The sequence below is a fragment of the Danio aesculapii genome, chromosome 17 (assembly GCF_903798145.1).
Source record: "Danio aesculapii chromosome 17, fDanAes4.1, whole genome shotgun sequence".
Lineage (NCBI taxonomy): Eukaryota > Metazoa > Chordata > Actinopteri > Cypriniformes > Danionidae > Danio > Danio aesculapii.
The window spans coordinates 28,029,461-28,048,216 of NC_079451.1; the positions used below are offsets into that span (position 1 = coordinate 28,029,461).

Below are 18,756 nucleotides of genomic sequence, written 5' to 3' on the forward strand. Positions count from 1 at the left end.
AAATGATCCTTAATGAGTAAAGTAACTGGATTATAGCGTCTAAACTCATTTGAGTGATTATATCCTCATAAGACAAATTTCCACAGGGATTCGTTGGTTTAAATGATTAAAACACAAGCACTTTCAGCATTATATTTAGCATCAAGGAGCAAATACACAGCCTTTGCAAAAGACTCGCTGTGCTCGCCATGCCCTTATTTGTATTTGTTGTGTTAAATCCAAGCAGGGTGTCTACTCAATCAGCATCAGAAATCTGCTTTGAAGACTTCATCGTTAGCCGCGACTGGGGTTGGAGACTAATTTAAGTACCACTTGAACCCAGAGATGAGCTCTCTAGTGCTGCTACGTCACATTTCTCCAAGAGCTCAATGGAGGAAGCGTGTAAAGAGACATGAAGTAGATGCTAATAAATGCATTTAACACAAGTGCACAGTGTCAGGGTGCACGCACCCGCTAAGACTGAAGTGAGCCAACCGAAATAAACTTCCATGTGATTAATTTGTTTAATCAACCAAAAGAACAATAATAGCCACACCATGCGACGTTCGCTTGGCACATAATGGGGGTTTTAATGGTTGACTAACAACAACCAGGACTGAGCTCATGTCATGCTGGTAGAAAAGCACTCGTACAGCTCAAAGGTTCTCACTGATCAGACAAGCCAAAAGAAATAAACAGAGTATAAAAATAGAGCAAAAGTGGAATTAGAGCTGAATCCTGCGGGGAGTTGTTCTCTTTTTAATCCTGACCCCCCACAGCCATATTTTCCATCTGCGAGAGTCCACTACATCATCATCGGGGAGGCCTGTACAACTCCAGACTCAACCCACCACACAGTCTGAAGCACAGTGCTTTTTCCATTTCCTGTGTTGATGACCTCATAGCATAGTAATAGAATCAGAAGTGTTTGGTTCTAGGAATCAAAACACTGATCAAAGATTTTGCCCAAAGTTCTCAGTACATTGATATTAGGACTATTGATTTTAACGCGAGAACTTACAGAGAGTTAGTCTAAAGTGAAAGGATTTTAGGCAAATATATTGCAGATTTTATGGTAGGAGAGTATTTAAAGGAACTCTCCACTTTTTTTTCTTCACAGTCGAGTTTTAGCATTTTTGAATCCATTCAGCTGTCTGTCTGGCGGGAGCACTTGTAGCTTAGCTTGGCATAGAGCATTCAATCGGATTAGACCATTAGCATCTCACTCAAAAATAGCCAAATAGTTTTACTATTAAAATCTTAACCCTTCTGTTTCTGTAGTTACATTGTGTACAAAGACCAACTAAAAATGAAAAGTTGCTATCTTGTTGACTGATATGTCTAGGAACTATAGTCTCGTTCTAATGTAATAATCAAGAAACTCTTAAAAAATGGGTAAAACATCAATTGTTTAACTCTACACTAACAGTTTTCTTTATTTTATGATTCATGCTTTTATTTTTTATTATTTATTCTTTTGAATCACATTATTAGACCTTGATCTTTCTTCTGACAACTTTTAACCTTAAAAAGTTGGAAAAAATCGACTTTTATGAACATCTTTAATAGTTTAAAGTGTTATATTGTCTGGGTTGGTGTTGTATTTTATGTTGCAGAAATCTTGTAATAAGCTGCCAACACATTTTCTGTTCTTTTACACATTTATTTCTCTTTATTTTTTCTTTTACATTATATCATTTCAAACTACTAAAATGTCAATAAAAGTCCCTTTGTTAAACTGTAGAGTTGAATTTTCAACATCAAGAGTATACAGAACAGAGATCCCATTATAAGGTCCCATTATGAAATTCACAACCGTAAATAGACGGAAAACACAAAAACAGATTTTTTTACAGTGTAGGAGAATTTTAAAATGTGTCGGTTTTCAAAAATAATGGAGTGTTTCTTTAAATGAATAATGCAACCTGATATTTGCATCTTTAATGCATCCACAATAAATATTTCTTAACCAATTTTGCATCAGTGTTGTTAGCATCAATTGGCTTTACTTGTTGACATTAATTTGCTGCTCCAAGTGTCTTTTATTTGCCCACTGTAAGTAAAATCTCTCAGTAAAATTACAAACCCATTCACGCTTTTAAAAATTGCAATGTCATGATAATTTGTCTTACATAGCAAATCTGGTTGTAAATTTAATCATCAAATTTGACAGTCTTAAATTGCATGGTAATATTTGTACGAATAGACAACCACAGAGTCAAACTTATTATTTTGTAAATTTACAACCATAAATATATCAAAATGTAATTTTTGATTAGTAATCTGCAATTTTAAGACTTTATTTTGAAATCCTAATAAACCATACATCAATGGAAAATGTATTTAGTCACCTTTCCAAATTTTTTAAAAGTTAAACGTGCTGGATAAGTTGGCGGTTCATTCCGCTGTGGCGAACCCGGATTAATAAAGGGACTAATCCGAAAAGAAAATGAATGAATGAATGAATGAATGAATGGTTGACACTCATGACACTCATGATTGGTTTTATGGTCCAGGGTAGGCATGGGACATGGCATGGAAAAGTCAAGGTTTTAAAGCCGCCAAATTTTTCTACTATACTGTTCCTAAGTTGTGTGTTAGATTTTTTATTTACGTTTTTTAGGACAACAATATCTCCAGCAGAAAAGATATCCAAAGATGCTGTTTTAAATTATAAAGAAATGTGTGTTTTTTTAAACAAACGAAGACAGCAGAAGTCAATGATTCATTTGAATTATTTAGCCTGATATGTTTACTGCTCCAAAATATTTAAAATGTTTCTCAAAATAAAATAAATTGTGTTCAATAGGGGAAAAGTTTTAGTTTTTTACCCAGACATTTTAATAGAACTTATTTTAGAGCAGTAGTCACAATACTGTGAAACTGTGAAACTGTGATATTTTTATCCAAGGTTATCATTCTGTCAGAATCTTATACCGGCCCATGCCTAGTCCAGGGCTACATACTGTATACAATATAGGGTTGGGCGATGTCGAACAATTTGGCATCATAAGATGTCTAATGTGAAACATCGCGATGGACGATAGCATTGTCGTTGTAGTCGGCGGTGAATTAATTATTTATGAATAATTAATTCATTCACAACAAATTAATTATTTGTGGCCTACAGAGTGGTCTGTGTTGTAATGGTGTTGACAAACTTGGTTGGTAAAAAGGTGCACAACCAACAGGAACCAACCAACAGTATCTGAGGTTTTCACTAAAATTAGTAAGTATAAGCGTGAAAGCGAAAGATTGAAGCAGTGTACTGACGCTGTGACACGTTACTTGATAGATTCAAAAGACCGAAGAGTCCTTAGATAGAGACAAGATGATTTAAATATCACGTTTAACAGCTATAGTGAGTACATCCCTGATAAACTGTCCGACATGCACTGCTCTCTGGGGTTTTGTGCTCAAAGCGCCCGCTGACTGCTGGAGCTCAGATGCGTGCATACACTACAGCGCATGACAGAGTGTGTGTGAGTGGTCACGTGATGTGCCTTTTCAGTGGTATAGTGTGGAAGGAGGGCTTTTCAGAAATGCTAGATGAAACGCCAGTGTGGGCGTGGATTGTTTTCTTTCTAAAATGGCATTTTAAAATGAAGACGTATTAGTGTAAATGGGACCGTGTGTGGGTTGCTGCTGCGACAGGGGCGGGGCGGAGGATCCCGATGTTGGCTCAGCATCGTGATGTCTTTCAGCCATCGGCGATGGACGGTGGCATAGTCTATCGACCCAACCCTAATACAGTATTTTTAAAATTATATTTAAGGAGGGTTTACACCTCTTATTTAGTTAAGACAATAGACAGGAAATTAAAGAACCGGCTAAGGACCTCAAGCCAGGAATCAAACTCAGGTTGGTCTGAACACCAGAATGCTTTATATCAGCAGAACTACTGCCAACAAATAGAATATACAATATTGTATAAATACAATACATTAGCATGAAAAAGTTTAGGCTCAGCAAGATTCTTAAATGATTCTGAAAGATGTCTTATACTTATCAAGGTAGCATTACAGTAAAATAGCAATATACTGTTTTCTATTGTAATTTCTTTTATATCTGTATTCTATTGCATTTTCTTATTTCTGTTCGTTTTCGTGATGGCAAATAACAAACATAAGTAATACTACACTCTTCAGATGTCTTGTCACATGATCCATCAGATATTACTATTATATGCTGATTTGCTGCTCAAAAAACATTTAACATTCATATTAAAACTAGTTGGGCTGATTAATGTTTTTTTGGAGAAAACTTCTTTTTAAGACTCTACAAGTGTTCACTCAGATTAAAGGAGTTCAATGACTTTACTACTGCATTCCTCCTTCTTGACTTTTATTTATGACTGATTTAAATGAGTGATTCTATGACTTTCTTCGTGACTCTTAGTTCCACATGCGAAAAGGTTTTTGAGAAAGCTGTAAACTCATTTTTAAGGTCAATCGTTCTCTGAGAAACCTGACTCACTCCTGTTCTGCACTGAAGCCATGGGAAAACCAATGGAAATTTTAGCACTCTTTTTCCTTTTTGCCATTTTTTTAGTGTGTGTCGGGGGCGTGTGAATTTCCCTGAAGAGTCATGACTTGTGGGTCCCCTGAGTAGAGCACAGAGGTGTTTACATGATAGATGCATCCTGATATTGCGTATCAACTATCCCATCCTTCCTCTATCTCACTTTCTCTAGTACACACTGGAGGATCATTAACATTCATACTCACACACCAATTCACAGAAGCAAAAGACAGACTGATGAATCACACTTTCAAATAACCAAAAATATCACTGCGAAGAGTAACATATCTTAACACTCACACACTACAAATCTTCACCTACTCCCAGAAAGGAACACCAGGAAAGTGCTACAACATATTATAAGTATGAAGCTGCTTTTAGGGTATTTTCTTTGCAACAGTATCAATTTTAAGCTTCTTCGATGCAGAAAACAAACACTGGCCAGTATATACACCAATGAATACTTGTTTAGCTTCACATTCAAGTTTCAAGATTATCCAAATATCAACAAAAACAAACATAGTATCAAATACTCAATTCACATAGAGAACAAACATCTCACCAGTTTCCCCATGCATCTCTGCTGTCCAACTCCATCCAGGCACTTGTGATGGATTCCCATCTTGCAGGCTTTGCACCGAAGGCCCAGCTTAGCATTGGTGCCTAGCAATCGAGATCATATTGAGTTAATATCAGGTTTAAAAATCTTCAGAAAACAAATATGTTGAACATGAAAGATACACTCTTAAAAATAAAGCTTCCAAGAACCATTTTTTATTGAATTTTTTCCACACTATTTTGTGAAATTATAAGTTTTCACACTGTAAACCCCGTTATTACTAAAGATATAATTTATTATTGATGTCATCACTAAAGATATTAAGTTAATATAACTTAATATTACTTTTTGTTAAGTTATTAAGTTAGATAAGTTAAGATATTAAGTTTTGGCATCGAAAGTTTTGTCATTAGGCAGCAAAACCTTTTAATTCATATTTTAAGTTCACTGAAATTAACATTTTAATTTCTTTAAATGATTCACCATGTCTCTATTTAAAACGATTTGTTGCGCTTGAAATTCTGCCTTGACAACCACGCTGATTGGTCGATATATGTTATATGACACAAGGTGGTCATTTTGCTTGTGATGCTGAATTTTGCTAAAGGGCAGCAGGACAGAGGCACTACCTAAACTATCACTATCTTACACAATCACTATCTGGCGAAAGAGAAAAAATAAATTAGTCAGTGGATATTTAAATGCTTATATACAATTTTATTAATTGATATACACGCAGGGGCAACACGGTGGTGCAGTGGGTAGCAATGTTGCCTCACAGCAAGAAGGTCACTTGTTCCAGCCCCGGCTGGGTCAGTTTCCATGTTCTTCCCGTGCTTCCTCTAGGTGCTCCAGTTTCCCCCACACATCCAATAGACATGTGCTATAGGTGAGTTGGGTAAGCTAAATTGTGGGTAGTGTATATGTGTATGTCCTGGTCCTCCAGGTTGGGGGTTGAGCGTTGGCTAACGACCCACCTTGAAAAATTAGATGGTGCAGTTAAACACTAACATGGTGCAGTTAAATATAAACTTCGATATAAACGGCCCTGAAGTGAAGAATTTAAAAGCTGAAAAATGAGGAAGTTTAATCTATTAGCCATTTTAAGTTATCTGGACTTAAACATTTAAGTTAATTCAATGAAGAGACCACATTTGGTCAACTCAAATAATTGAGTTGTTAAGTTCCCATTACTCAAACGAACTGAGGGAATCAACTTATTAGGGTTTACAGTGCATGTTGTTCATTTGGAATAACTTGTGTATTTATAAAAGTGTATCTTTAAAAAATAAATAAATGAAAATGTGCATTATTGCAAAACGCATGATTATTAAATACATGGTAATTGACAAGCAGTATTATTAAGATCAACTGTTTCCTTATTTTCATTCACTATTAAATGTGATTTAACATGTAATCTCAAATAACTGTGTTATGCATTTTGTTACTAAAGGGTTAAAACATTAAAGGGCAGCAATTCTGCAAGTGTTTAGGTTGCTTCAGTTTCCATTTCTTATGCCTAAAATAAAAGATCTCTTAAAAGTAGCTCATCAAATTAGGGATTCGCAGTCCCAGAAACACTTGCAGAATTCAAACTTATTAGTAGAACTGGAAACAGAAAAGCAGGTGTTAATGCTGAATTGAACAGAAACAGCTGAAGACAAACAAGAGCAAAGCGTACATTTGTACAAGACGTCATCTAATAAAACAGCACTCTTAATGCAATTGCGTTCTTCTGTTTGCTCAATTTCACAGTTTGATATCACCACACCTGGTGCTCAGGACACATATCAAGAAATGCTGTTTTACTGATTCAAAAACTTCATGAAAAGAACTTGGAGGAAGGAATGAAGAAGGAAGAGTGATAGAAGAGTGTAATTTCCTTGATTTTAATATTTGTACATAATATTATGTTCATAACAAAACATTTGATCACATTGCATTTAAAATGAATTCAAAATGACAGCTAAATCCACCAAGGGACAACAAACATTCTCTGCACTTCACTCTGGCGCAATTAAATAATGATGAAACACTCTTCTAAATGCTCCACCAATGATATGTGAAAACATTAACATTAAATCACTCTTCTTTCTTACAGCTAGTGCTTAATGTATTCAATAACAACAACAAAAATATCTACTCTTTCGCACCAATTACTGTCTTTGTATGATCTTTGGGTAATGGAGAATTAATCAGGCCTAATTGCTTCTCAGAAATTAAAATCCTGCACAGAGGTGGTTTAAACATAAACAGATTTTGTTGTGGTGAGTCAATAAATACTAATTACTGAAATTATAATCATCTTTCCAGCGGTTTTCTGAGAGAGAGCAGACTTATTGAAAAATAAAACCACCTACTGGTAAAAATAACCTTTTACTCTCTTCTAGAAGCTTCCATTAACTTTAAACCTCGATAATAAAACAAACCCTCGTTTACCCTTTATAACAACGACATGCATATAGCAAAGCGCAAAACATAGAATAAAAATATTCTCATGACTGTAACAAGAAACATCAGAAAAACAATTCGTTCACAAAGTAAGCGGATTGAGATTGATCGCTCTGAGGAAAAACTGTATCAAGCATCATTCTGGCAAGCATATGAGGAGCTTCTTCTTCATATGCATTTCCTGGGAGTGCTGAAGAAGTCATTATGAGTGCAGAAGCAGGACGAGGGTGGGCTGGGGTCGGGGGTGGGCGAACAGAGTTGGATTGGGTTTCTAAAGAGCTCAATTCATCATCAAACGGAACAGACTTACCGAACACCTTGCCAGCTCCACCTTGGCAAGCTAAAAAATTACAGGAGAAAATCCCTCTTGTATTACAGTTCTTCCATGTGTTGAAAAAGAAAAGGGTGGTCATACATGACAACATGACTTCATTTATAGCTCTTTCCATGTTGAATTTTAAAGTAAACATGTTTACTGTCCAGTGCTTCCCACAGGTTTGAAATATACTTGAAGTGGTAGCCGAATTGAAACACACCATTTCTCCAAATCACATAAATATTTAACTATATGTGACAAACAATACATAGTTTAATTTTCAACAATAATTGTATTTATTATACACTGTTACACACAGTTTTTAATGGGTTAAAGTAAAAAAAAAAAGACTTTTTTCTTACTTTTATGCTATTCAGGAGCCATCTGCACCCACTGAGAGGTCAAATTTGCTTCTCTCTTTCAAGTTCAAAGCAACCTTGAATGCCAAAGCATTTTAGATATGAATATAAAATTGGCTATGTAATATATCAACATCATGAAATTAATCAAATAATCAGCAAATGAGAAATAAATAACAGTCATCTGCAAAGCCAAGTGAAAGTAGGCTTAAGTAAAAAGGTGATGCAAAAACATATTCGAGCTTTAGAAAGTGAAACCAAAAGTTGAATCCCGGACATTTTTTTTGTCCCAAAAAGGCATGCCTCTGTGGGTCTGTAGAGCATGTGAGACTGCCTGTGGGAGTGTTGACAGGTCTCGCGCACACAGAATGAAACCAGTAAACGAGAGAAGATTTTCCACTACTTAAATGATTGCCGATGTTTGGTTATTGGGTGGATACAAAAAATGTAAAGGACAATAATAACATTAAAACTAAATATAGTAATCACTAAATATACTTGGGTGGCCGTTAATATACCTGGGCGGCCCATCCGAGTAAAGTCTATGTGTGGGAAGCACTGCTGTCATTTACCCAGACCACGTTTTTCCTTTGAAAAACACAGGCAGTGTAAAAGTCGGATGTGCAGTAATGACATAAAACACTACTGTATTTGTTTCTGATAACAATCAATTAACAAATCTTTTGAAGAGAGTTTTCTGCTGGTCCCTATAGGCTGATTTAGGCCTGTCATGGATATATAAAAATGACACTAAAACCATTAGTAGGTAGCAACAAGTACCTGTCTTAATAAGCGATTCACAAAATCATTACTAATTCAACAGATTTGCTCAAAACAGCTGATTCATTTAGATGCTAAGCATAACTTGAATTGTACGTAGGATCATTGACATCATCTAATATTTTGGTTTGTATTTTGCACATACTTAATAACATTACACACTGTTAAAGCAACAATTAATATTACCATAGACAATTATTATTGCACAGCATTACTTATTTTTCTAACTCTATTTATGAAATGCAGTGGTAAGTGTAAGATGCTGTGAAAGACACATGACATAATACAACAGCAGAACACATCGGTGTTGCACATTTCTATAGAAAAACAAGTGTTAGAGTGGAATATATAAATGCATTCTGGGTGAACAGCCCTTCAAAAAAAAAGAAAAACTTAAACTCTGTCATCATTTACTAACCCTTTTTTTTTACAAAACTGTATGATTTGGTTCTTATGTGGAATACAAAAGATGCTATTATGAGAAATATCTATACATTGAAAATTCAATGAACCCAAAAGAGGTCCAAACAAACATCTTTTCAGACTTTCACAGTGTGGACAGTTTTCAAAATATATTCCTCATAGAAAGAGATTTTGGGGGGGGGTAATCAACGCTTTTTAATTAAGAGCAGCGACTAATATATTTTCAGATTTGGAGTAGCTTTAAGATTTAAATTGCTAGATGCAACTTTTGCTTTGATTAATGACACACGAATGTGAAATGATTAATAGGGTGAAAACAAAAGGCCCTGCGGCTGTGAGAATGACTGTGTCACAGGGCTCATTTGCCCCTGTCTGCTACAACAAGCTGCTTCCAGCCGTCCATCGATTAATCAAACATCACATGCCCAGTCCAGACTCTCTCATGCATCCCTCTGCTGATCACTTCAGCCTCTGCAAAAAATCTTTAATGCATCTTTAATGGTTGAATGTGTGATTTTCTCGAGTTGAGAGGTAACACAACAACTCAAAATAAAAATTTTACTGAAATGAAAAATGACAGAGCAGTATTTTACACCAGGCTTCAGTAACTTCCTTGAAATATACATTACAATATTTTGTCAAAGTCACGAAATGTTTGGACTTCATCTTAGGATTTATTTGGCCTGAAGGAACTGAGAAATATATTTCAGCATTCAACAGCACTTGGATGTTATGCAGACTTAATTTTAATGTTGCTAATGTCATCAGTTGCCCAATGGGATGAGAATCCACCCACACAGACAGCCAACCATATTCCCAATGTGCTAAGCCTTCTTTTGTGCTTTGAAATACAGCGTGGCTTCAGTGTCTTTAGAAATAGATGCCTCGGCTCCAGCCAAACATGAGAGAGAACATCAGCATGAAAAACATGCAGCTCTCCCATCCAGAAATTGCTTTGTAAATTGATGACTGACATTTTGCAATAGACTCAATACCATGAATTAATCATCTTATTCTGATGAAGCACACAGTCAGTTCATGGTCAGTAAATAAATATCTTTACAGCTGCACGATGGATCATTAAAACATTTGTCCTTTCATTTTGTTACCCACACAGCTGAGTGGGTGTTTAGTGGGTGTTTCTTCAATTTTGGCCTTTTTGAAAAGGCACACTTTTACATGCGGACTACTTAAACAATTTGGTCATAATTTACTCGTCCTCCTCTTGTTCCAAACCTGTGTGAAATTCTTTCTTTTGCGGAACACAAGAAGTAGATATTTTGAAGAATGCTGGTAACCAAACAGTAGAGGGTACCCAGTGACTTTACAGTCTTTTTTCTACTATAACTGTACAGTTATTATCATTTTTTAAATAAGTAATAAGTAACAACTCAAGGGTTAGTAAATGAGAGTAAATTTAAATGGTTGATTTAACTATCCCTCTAATTCACCTGCAATGTTTAACAGTGAAAATATTTTCAACCAGAAAAATAGTTTTAAATACTTTTGTTACAACCCTATGTTGGTCTTGTCTCATCTGTCTTTTCTGTTTTGCTTAGAACACATCTAATTGCCCATTTCCAGCTTGCTTGTTCCTGATTGGCCTACAGTGTTTTAAAAAGCCATGACACTACTTCCTTGGCAGCCATCTTGTTTTTGGTCACTTGCTTTGTGTTTGTTGATACTTTTGTATGTGGTATAGGTCAGTTGTATGTGTTAAGTCTGAATATTGAGATTTGTGAGTACTTTTTGTTTTGTGTGACTACTGAGATTCTATTGAGATTTGTGAGTACTTTTTGTGTTAGTTTTGTTTATGATACTTTGTTCCACTGGCTTGTTTGACCTTCGTTGCCTGCTGACATTGATTTTTTTGGATTGTCCTTTAAATATGATTGCCTGTTTTGTAAATGGTTTGTAAATAGTATATTTATTGGGATAGTAAGGAGTTTGACGCCATTTTCTTTGTAAAACCTTTTTGACCTCTGTTTTTTGTGTTAGGTAGTTAGGGTGGTGAATTGTACTTTCTTTTCTTTTATTTTTGAGTTACAGATTTAACATAAAGGAATTTTTGTTTGTTATTTTGGCCTTGTCAACTCCCGAATTCTAACCCCAATAAATCTTTGACTTCACTTTTGTTGTCTTGTCTTTCATGATGTTCACCATCCCTAGACGGTGCGTAACATAAAATTGGGAGCTCGTCCATTGGTTGTATACTCTAATATATAAAATTTATATATAAATATATAAATACTTGCAGTTTTTTTACTCAATTAAAATGATCTCCCAATTAATTAAAAAAATAGTTTTTCAAGTGAAACTGCAGAAAATACTGACACAATTGAATTAATCTGTTAGAATAATATAATAAAATAGTTGAAAATAGAATAATTTCTATTTTATGATGAATGTTAGTGCTGGGCGTTTTGGCCTAAAATCAAAATCTTGATTGATTGAAGATTTTAACACGATTACAATTAATGAACAATAATTTTATTTTATTTATTTAATTTTTTTGCCATCATAGTTCACTGACAGGCTTTGTACAGTAAATACGCTCACATATTACAAGTGAGAGATTTTTGAATGAAGGGTGCATTACTTGATTGTAAAACAATTGAAGGAAACACACACTATCTACTATCTATGATTATTTATTGAACATCAACTTTGAACAACTGAAATTAAAACACAGATTGCCTAAAACCAACAGTCACTTTTTTCTTATAAAAAAAGGGAAAATAAATAACTTGCACTTTTGGAAACAAAATAAATCTTTTTTTTTTTCAAAAAAAAAAAAAAAAGAAAAGCAGTATCTCCTCTAAATGAAATGACTCTTGCATATCTTGTACATATTATTTTAAACAGTGCATTTATTGTGTCTACTGTAATATTTTAATGTAAATAATCATTTTAATGTAAATAAAAATTATATGTTTAATGTAAAAAAATATATATCTCTGGTGCAACTTCCAATCATCGTCAATGTAGTGCAATGTAGTCCTTCGTCCTACTTGACCAGAGATCAGATGCAAAGTGGCCCACAGAAGTAAAAATCAAGGTTTAACAGATCGGGCTCATGTGACTCCACATGCGGTAGGGAAAATAATTGAAAAAATAAAAATCACCCTGGAAAAATTCGTCGATTATAGGTTCTGAAAGTCAATTTCGACTACTTTTCCATTAATCGCCCAGCCCTAATGAATATTCATAGTTTAAAAATGTAAGAAACACAAAGACAAAAGTGAAACAACCAAATCTGCACATTATCTGAAAATATATTTTTACTCCTCCTCCACTTGTTCCAAACCAGTGTAAAATTCTTTCTTTTGCTGAACACAAGAAGATATTTTGAAGAATGCTGGTAACCAAACAGTAGAGACCCAATGACTTTAAAGCTCAAAGGCTGCAGCAAATGTCTGGTTACCATCATTTTTCAAAATATCTTCTTTTGTGTTCAACAGAAAAAGAAACTCTTGCAGTTTTATTAACAACTCAAGGGTTAGTAAATGTAAATGGTTGATTAAACTATCCCTCTAATTCACCTGCAATCGCCAACAGTGAATATATTTGCAACAAGAATTATTTTCTTTAGTTTTTGAGTTTTTTACTCAATCAAAATGATCTCCAATTAATTTTAAAAATGGTTCTCTAGTGATACTGTAGAAAACACTGATACAGTTAAATAAACCTGTTTAGCAAAATGGTTGAAAATAGAATAACTCCTCATTTATGATGAATATTTACTATTTGAGAATGAAAAAAAAAAACACAAAGACAAAGGTAAAACAACCAAATCTGCCCCCTATCTGGTCACACTTTATTTTGATGGTCCGTTTGTTGAATTTAAGTTACGTTGCATCTATATGCCAACTAATTCTCATTAGATTATAAGTAGACTGTTAGGTTGGGGTTAGGGTTGTGGTAAGGTTAGTGTGAGTTGATATGTACTTACAAAGTTTCTTATAGTCAGTTAAATGTCTGTTTAGCAGCAGTATCAACAGATATTAAGCAGACAGTCTATTAATACTCAAATGGATCATCAGAATTAAGTGTTACCCATTATCTGAATATTTATTTTAAGTAAAAGTATATTAAAAAATAAATCTTGTGTCAAAATTGTGCCTGGAGTTAAATGAATGATTGAACAAACTAATAAATACAATAAGTGGTAACACTTTACAATAAGGTTCATTAGTTAATGCATTTACTAACATGAAGTAATCATGAACAACACTTATACAGCGTTTATTAATCATAAATTAACATTTACTAATGAGTTATTAATATCCAAGTCCATGCTTGTTAACATTAGTTAAAGTGAGTTAACATGAACTAACAAAGAACAACTGTATTTTCATTAACTAACGTTAACTAACATAAACAAATACTGTATTAAATGTATTGTACATTATTTGTTCATGTTAGTAAATGCATTAATTAACATTAACTAATGAACCTTATTGTAAAGTGTAACCAAATAAGTACATAAATATACAAATGATCAAAAACTAATTAAATCCTAAATCAATAAACAATTGATGCATGAATAAACGCTATCTTCTGGCTTGGTCCTGATTTATCAGGAATCGCCACAGCAGAATGAACTGCCAATTATATAAATACAAATTGATGCATAAATAAACATTTTATGCATAAATAAACAATTAATAAAAATATAAATATTATTAGAGCCTTTGGCGCCTAGACTGCAGCTCTGCACAGGAAGCTTGGCCAGAGGAGAAATCATGCCCCAACTGAGCCTGGTTTCTCTCAAGGTTTATTTTTCTTCACTTCGTCAATTGGTGAAGTTTTGTTCCAAGCCACTATTGCTACTGGCTTGCTTGGTTTGGGACTTGTGGAGCTGCACATCGATGGATTTGCTCTTTAGTATTTGGACTTTCAGCAGTGAAAATTAAACCGCACTGAACTGAACTACTACAGAAAACTGGACTGACACAGTTTTCATTTCAATTTACTAGAACTTCTATGTTAAGCTGCTTTGACACAATCTACATTGTAAAAGTGCTATAGAAATAAAAATGAATTGAATATGTAAATAAATAAATAAATAAATGAATAAATAAATAAATAAATAATCATGGTAGTTTTAAATGTCTTACAGAAAACATAAAAACCCTCAACTCGAGCTGTAAACTGAACAGCACAGCAACAGGTCAGGTTTCAGTATCTGCAGCTCAAATATCCCGTTCACCACACCACTGGTTAGAACATGGAAAACAAAGGAATGTGATGCTGAAACCCTGTTAAATTCCGGTGTCCTGATATCCTGATATCTGATCCACATGCAGAGATTTGGGTCAATGGCACGTGCGAGCTCATATTTAATCAAGCCGTAGAGATTTGGGTCGAGCACAAGTGAACAGGTATCTGGTCCACCTGTGGAGATTCAGGTCACACACAGGTGTCCTGATATCCGGTCTACAAGTGGAGAGATGTCATGGTTTGTTATTTAGTAATAACCTATTAGTCACAGCAAGAAACTGAGACTCGACACACACATGCAGAACAGCTACACACTCCACTCGCTGTTTTTTCTTCTTCTCTTTTTCAGGCAGCTGGTGAGATCTCATAAAATTCAGTAATCAGAACGCTGAGGGATAATGAACCGACAGATCATTCCTCATCTATTGCTGCGCAAGCTCAGGTTTCTCTGCATTCACCACAAAGCTTTGAAATGCATCATTTGGCCGCTTGATGTCCTTTTCATGAGGATGTGCCAGGACTGGATCTGGAGCCCTGCCCTCATTAGTGTGCTCTTCTGAGGGAGTGTTAGTGAGGTAAAGAGGTGATGAGGCCTGACAGATCCATATGCCAGCCACAACTAGACAAGACACACTCTCCCTATCTAACACACACACATGCAAAATCACTCTTCAGTACTCGCTTTCTTAGCTATTTGTATTACTATTTACTTAATATGTGTATGTGTGTGTTTGTGTTCCTCATTGCTGTCGGATAAATAAATCTTTCTTTTTCAACAGGTGGACATCTGTTCGCCTCACCACACGCACACACAGACACACACAAATTGAGAGCAACAACTCCTTGTTGCCCTCTATTAGGATAAGCCCACAAATACCATAATGCAGGCTTAGCTGAGCACATATGCTTTTAAATACCACACACAAGTAGAGAGTTTACAATCTCTAAACCACCTCAAGGTTTCAGATTGAGAACGACTTCAGGTAAAAAAAGGCATAAATATAAAATTCTGAATGGGCTGTTGACCTTATTTGACATAATTTTGTCTTTAACACATAAATATATATTTTTAAAAATTTTAAACATTGTCAGCGCCAATAGCCTAGTGGTACTGTGCGCTGATATAAAGCTCTGAAATCTCTAATATCCTATCATAATAAAGGTGAAAAACCCCTAAAAAAATAATTATTAAAAAAATAAAGTTTAAACGTTTAATATTCTAAACGTTTAAGCACATTTTCCACTTATTTTAATGCACTATTGAAACATGATTTGCAATAATTTGATATGATAAAAACATCTGTCCATGAAAGTATAAAGTTATTTTAAAATCACAAAAACACTGACTTAATAATTTTATTATATTATGATAATCTTAGTTCATGTTAATCAGAGCAAGTTGCCTTATCGGTACTTTTACTGCACTACTTTCCTTCAACCTGCAGTCCCTACTTTATTTTTTTCCTTGCCTATGGGGATTGGCTAAAATAATAAAATAATAATAAATTTGCATCATATTGAACAATTTCAAGACATGGTGGGAAAGTGTCCAATATGCCCAAAATCTTTACACGCAATGACTTTTTAGACTGCATGTCACTGATGAGAAGACGGCGGATGTTTACTGTATGAAACCGACAAATGATAGTTCAGATGCAAAAGCCTTTAAATGCCCTCTGAAACATTCTCCTATAATAAGCATTTATGTCAGCCTCCTATGTTTATGTTCAGTTATTTCACTTGAAAGGCAATGAAAATAACTTATTCATCACTATAAAAGTAAAACTACTGAGCCTACATACAGGAGTCTGAGAAATATGCTAATTTTAGAAGAAAATATCAAAGGCTTTTAGAGGTTTTTGCATCTAAACTCTTCAAAGAGTCTTAAACAATAACTAAACGCACTACAGAATGTTACGTTTAGACATGCCTGCACAAATTGCAAGTAAATGCATCAGCTTTTCACAGCGTAATACTCACTATTCGCTACTCAAGCACTTAAAAAAGGGTTACTTTTTACTCATACTTTGAGTAATATTTACAACAGATACTTTTACTTTACTTGCATTACATTTTGGGGTAAGTAATGGTACTTTTACTTGAGTATGATTTTACTCTTTCCAACATTGGTCATAATTTACTCACCCTTTACTTACTTGTCAAACCTGTTTGAGATCTTTTGAAGAAAGCTAAAAAACCTGTAACCAGCCACTTCCATTGTATTTGTTTTTCCTACTATGTAAGTCAATGGTTACATGATTTTTTTAGCTTTCTTCTAAATATATTTTGTGTTCATCAGAAAAACAAAGTTTATAAAGGTTTAAAACCACAAAACAGAGAGTAAATGATGAGTTAATTGTTTTTTGGGGTGAATTATCTAACCCTAATATTAAACTAACAAAAAAATGTAAAAACTAGTGGTACTAATAACATTTTTGTTCCATTTAAATGTAATTATTCATTCAAATTGAATAAATCATATTGGCTAAATATCTGCCATCGAAAGGGTGGGAATTATACACTGACAATTGGGGGGGGGGGGGTATTTTTTCAGTTATGTTAAGTAATATTCCTCAGTGAACCAAATTTATATATTTAATTGAATTACATCTAATTTGTTAATTAAACGTGTTATTATGTTTTCAGTGTTTTGAGGGATATTGAGTGGTTCTCAATGCGGTGACAGGTTTGTTTTCCTGCACCTATTAATGGATGACCATGAATGACTGCACATATTTTTTATTTTACTGATTAACTTCCATGTGCAAGCCAGCGTATAATAAAATACAAACTATGCATCTAGTTTTACAGACACCTACAATCACCTTTTTAAAGAACATGTTTAGTGAACACTTACACTGTGTTTTGGTGCTCTAGATTTGCCGGGGATTTAAACCGATAAATTAATATTAAATTTTTCAAGTCAATTCACCTTTATTTGTATAGTGCTTTTACAATGTGTCAAAGCAGCTTCACATAAAAGGTCATAGTAAATTGGAACAGTGTAGTTCAGTTTGTAGTGTTTAAGTTCAGTTCAGTTTAGCTCAGTTCAGTGTGGTTTAATAATCACTCCTGACAGTCCAAACACTTAAGAGCAAATCCATTTTTGGCGCAAACATGCATTCACAATAGTATGAACCATTATGGGGGTGGTCAAATATGTATCTATTATTTTATATATTAATATTGTTTATAATACAGATCAGAGCAAACAATTTTTTAACTATTAAAGGGCAGAAACCCCCATACATCTTGTTTTGATGTCCTTCAGGGGGGAATCAAGCATTAATTAGGGGGATCAGACCCCCCAAACCCCCTGTAATTTGTACCCTGGCCATCGACCACCCTGCTACCCAAGATATCAGTATTGGCATCAGCCTTAAAAAAAAAAACCATATCCGTCGACCACTAGTAACAACTAACATGACAAAGTTCAATAAATACACTGTTCATTGTCAGTGAAAATGTTGCTTAATACATTAACTAACCCCAACAAATGAGACCTATTCTAAATATAAAGTGTGTTTAAGTATTTTTATGTAGGTTTAGGATCAGCAAGCTGATTAAAAAAAAATTTCATTCAACAAGGATGCATTAAATTGTTCAATACAACTGTAAAGACACACATTTGCAAAATAAAAGACAAAGATCAGTAAAAAATGGGGTAATAATAATAATTCGGCTTTCCATAGTATATATAATATACAGTAATATTATAACTTTTGGCGACGCAGTGGCGCAGTAGGTAGTGCTGTCGCCTCACAGCAAGAAGGTCGCTGGTTCGAGCCTCAGCTGGGTCAGTTGGTGTTTCTCTGTGGAGTTTGCATGTTCTCCCTGCATTCGGTTTCCCCCACAGTCTAAAGACATGCGGTACAGGTGAATTGGGTAGGCTAAATTGTCCGTAGTGTATGAGTGTGAATGAGTGTGTATAAATGTTTCACAGAGATGAGTTGCAGCAGGAAGGGCATCCGCTGCGTAAAACATAAGCTGGATAAGTTGGCGGTTCATTCCGCTGTGGCGACCCAAGATTAATAAAGGGACTAAGCTGAAGGAAAATTAATGAATGATTGTTCTAATATCACTGTCCCTTGTTTATTTTAACAGATAAAAGATAATCATTGTCTTAGTAAGCTTACAAGAGAAAG

General features: G+C 34.6%; 1 protein-coding gene across 1 annotated transcript in view; it reads right to left on the bottom strand.

The window, feature by feature from the left end:
- stac (SH3 and cysteine rich domain) overlaps nt 1-18,756 on the bottom strand; it is a 45,508-nt gene that overhangs the window by 16,577 nt on the left and 10,175 nt on the right. Inside the window, exon 3 of the mRNA XM_056477778.1 lies at nt 5,063-5,163. Coding sequence (XP_056333753.1) covers nt 5,063-5,163 — 101 coding nt within the window. The remainder of the gene's footprint in view (nt 1-5,062; nt 5,164-18,756) is intronic.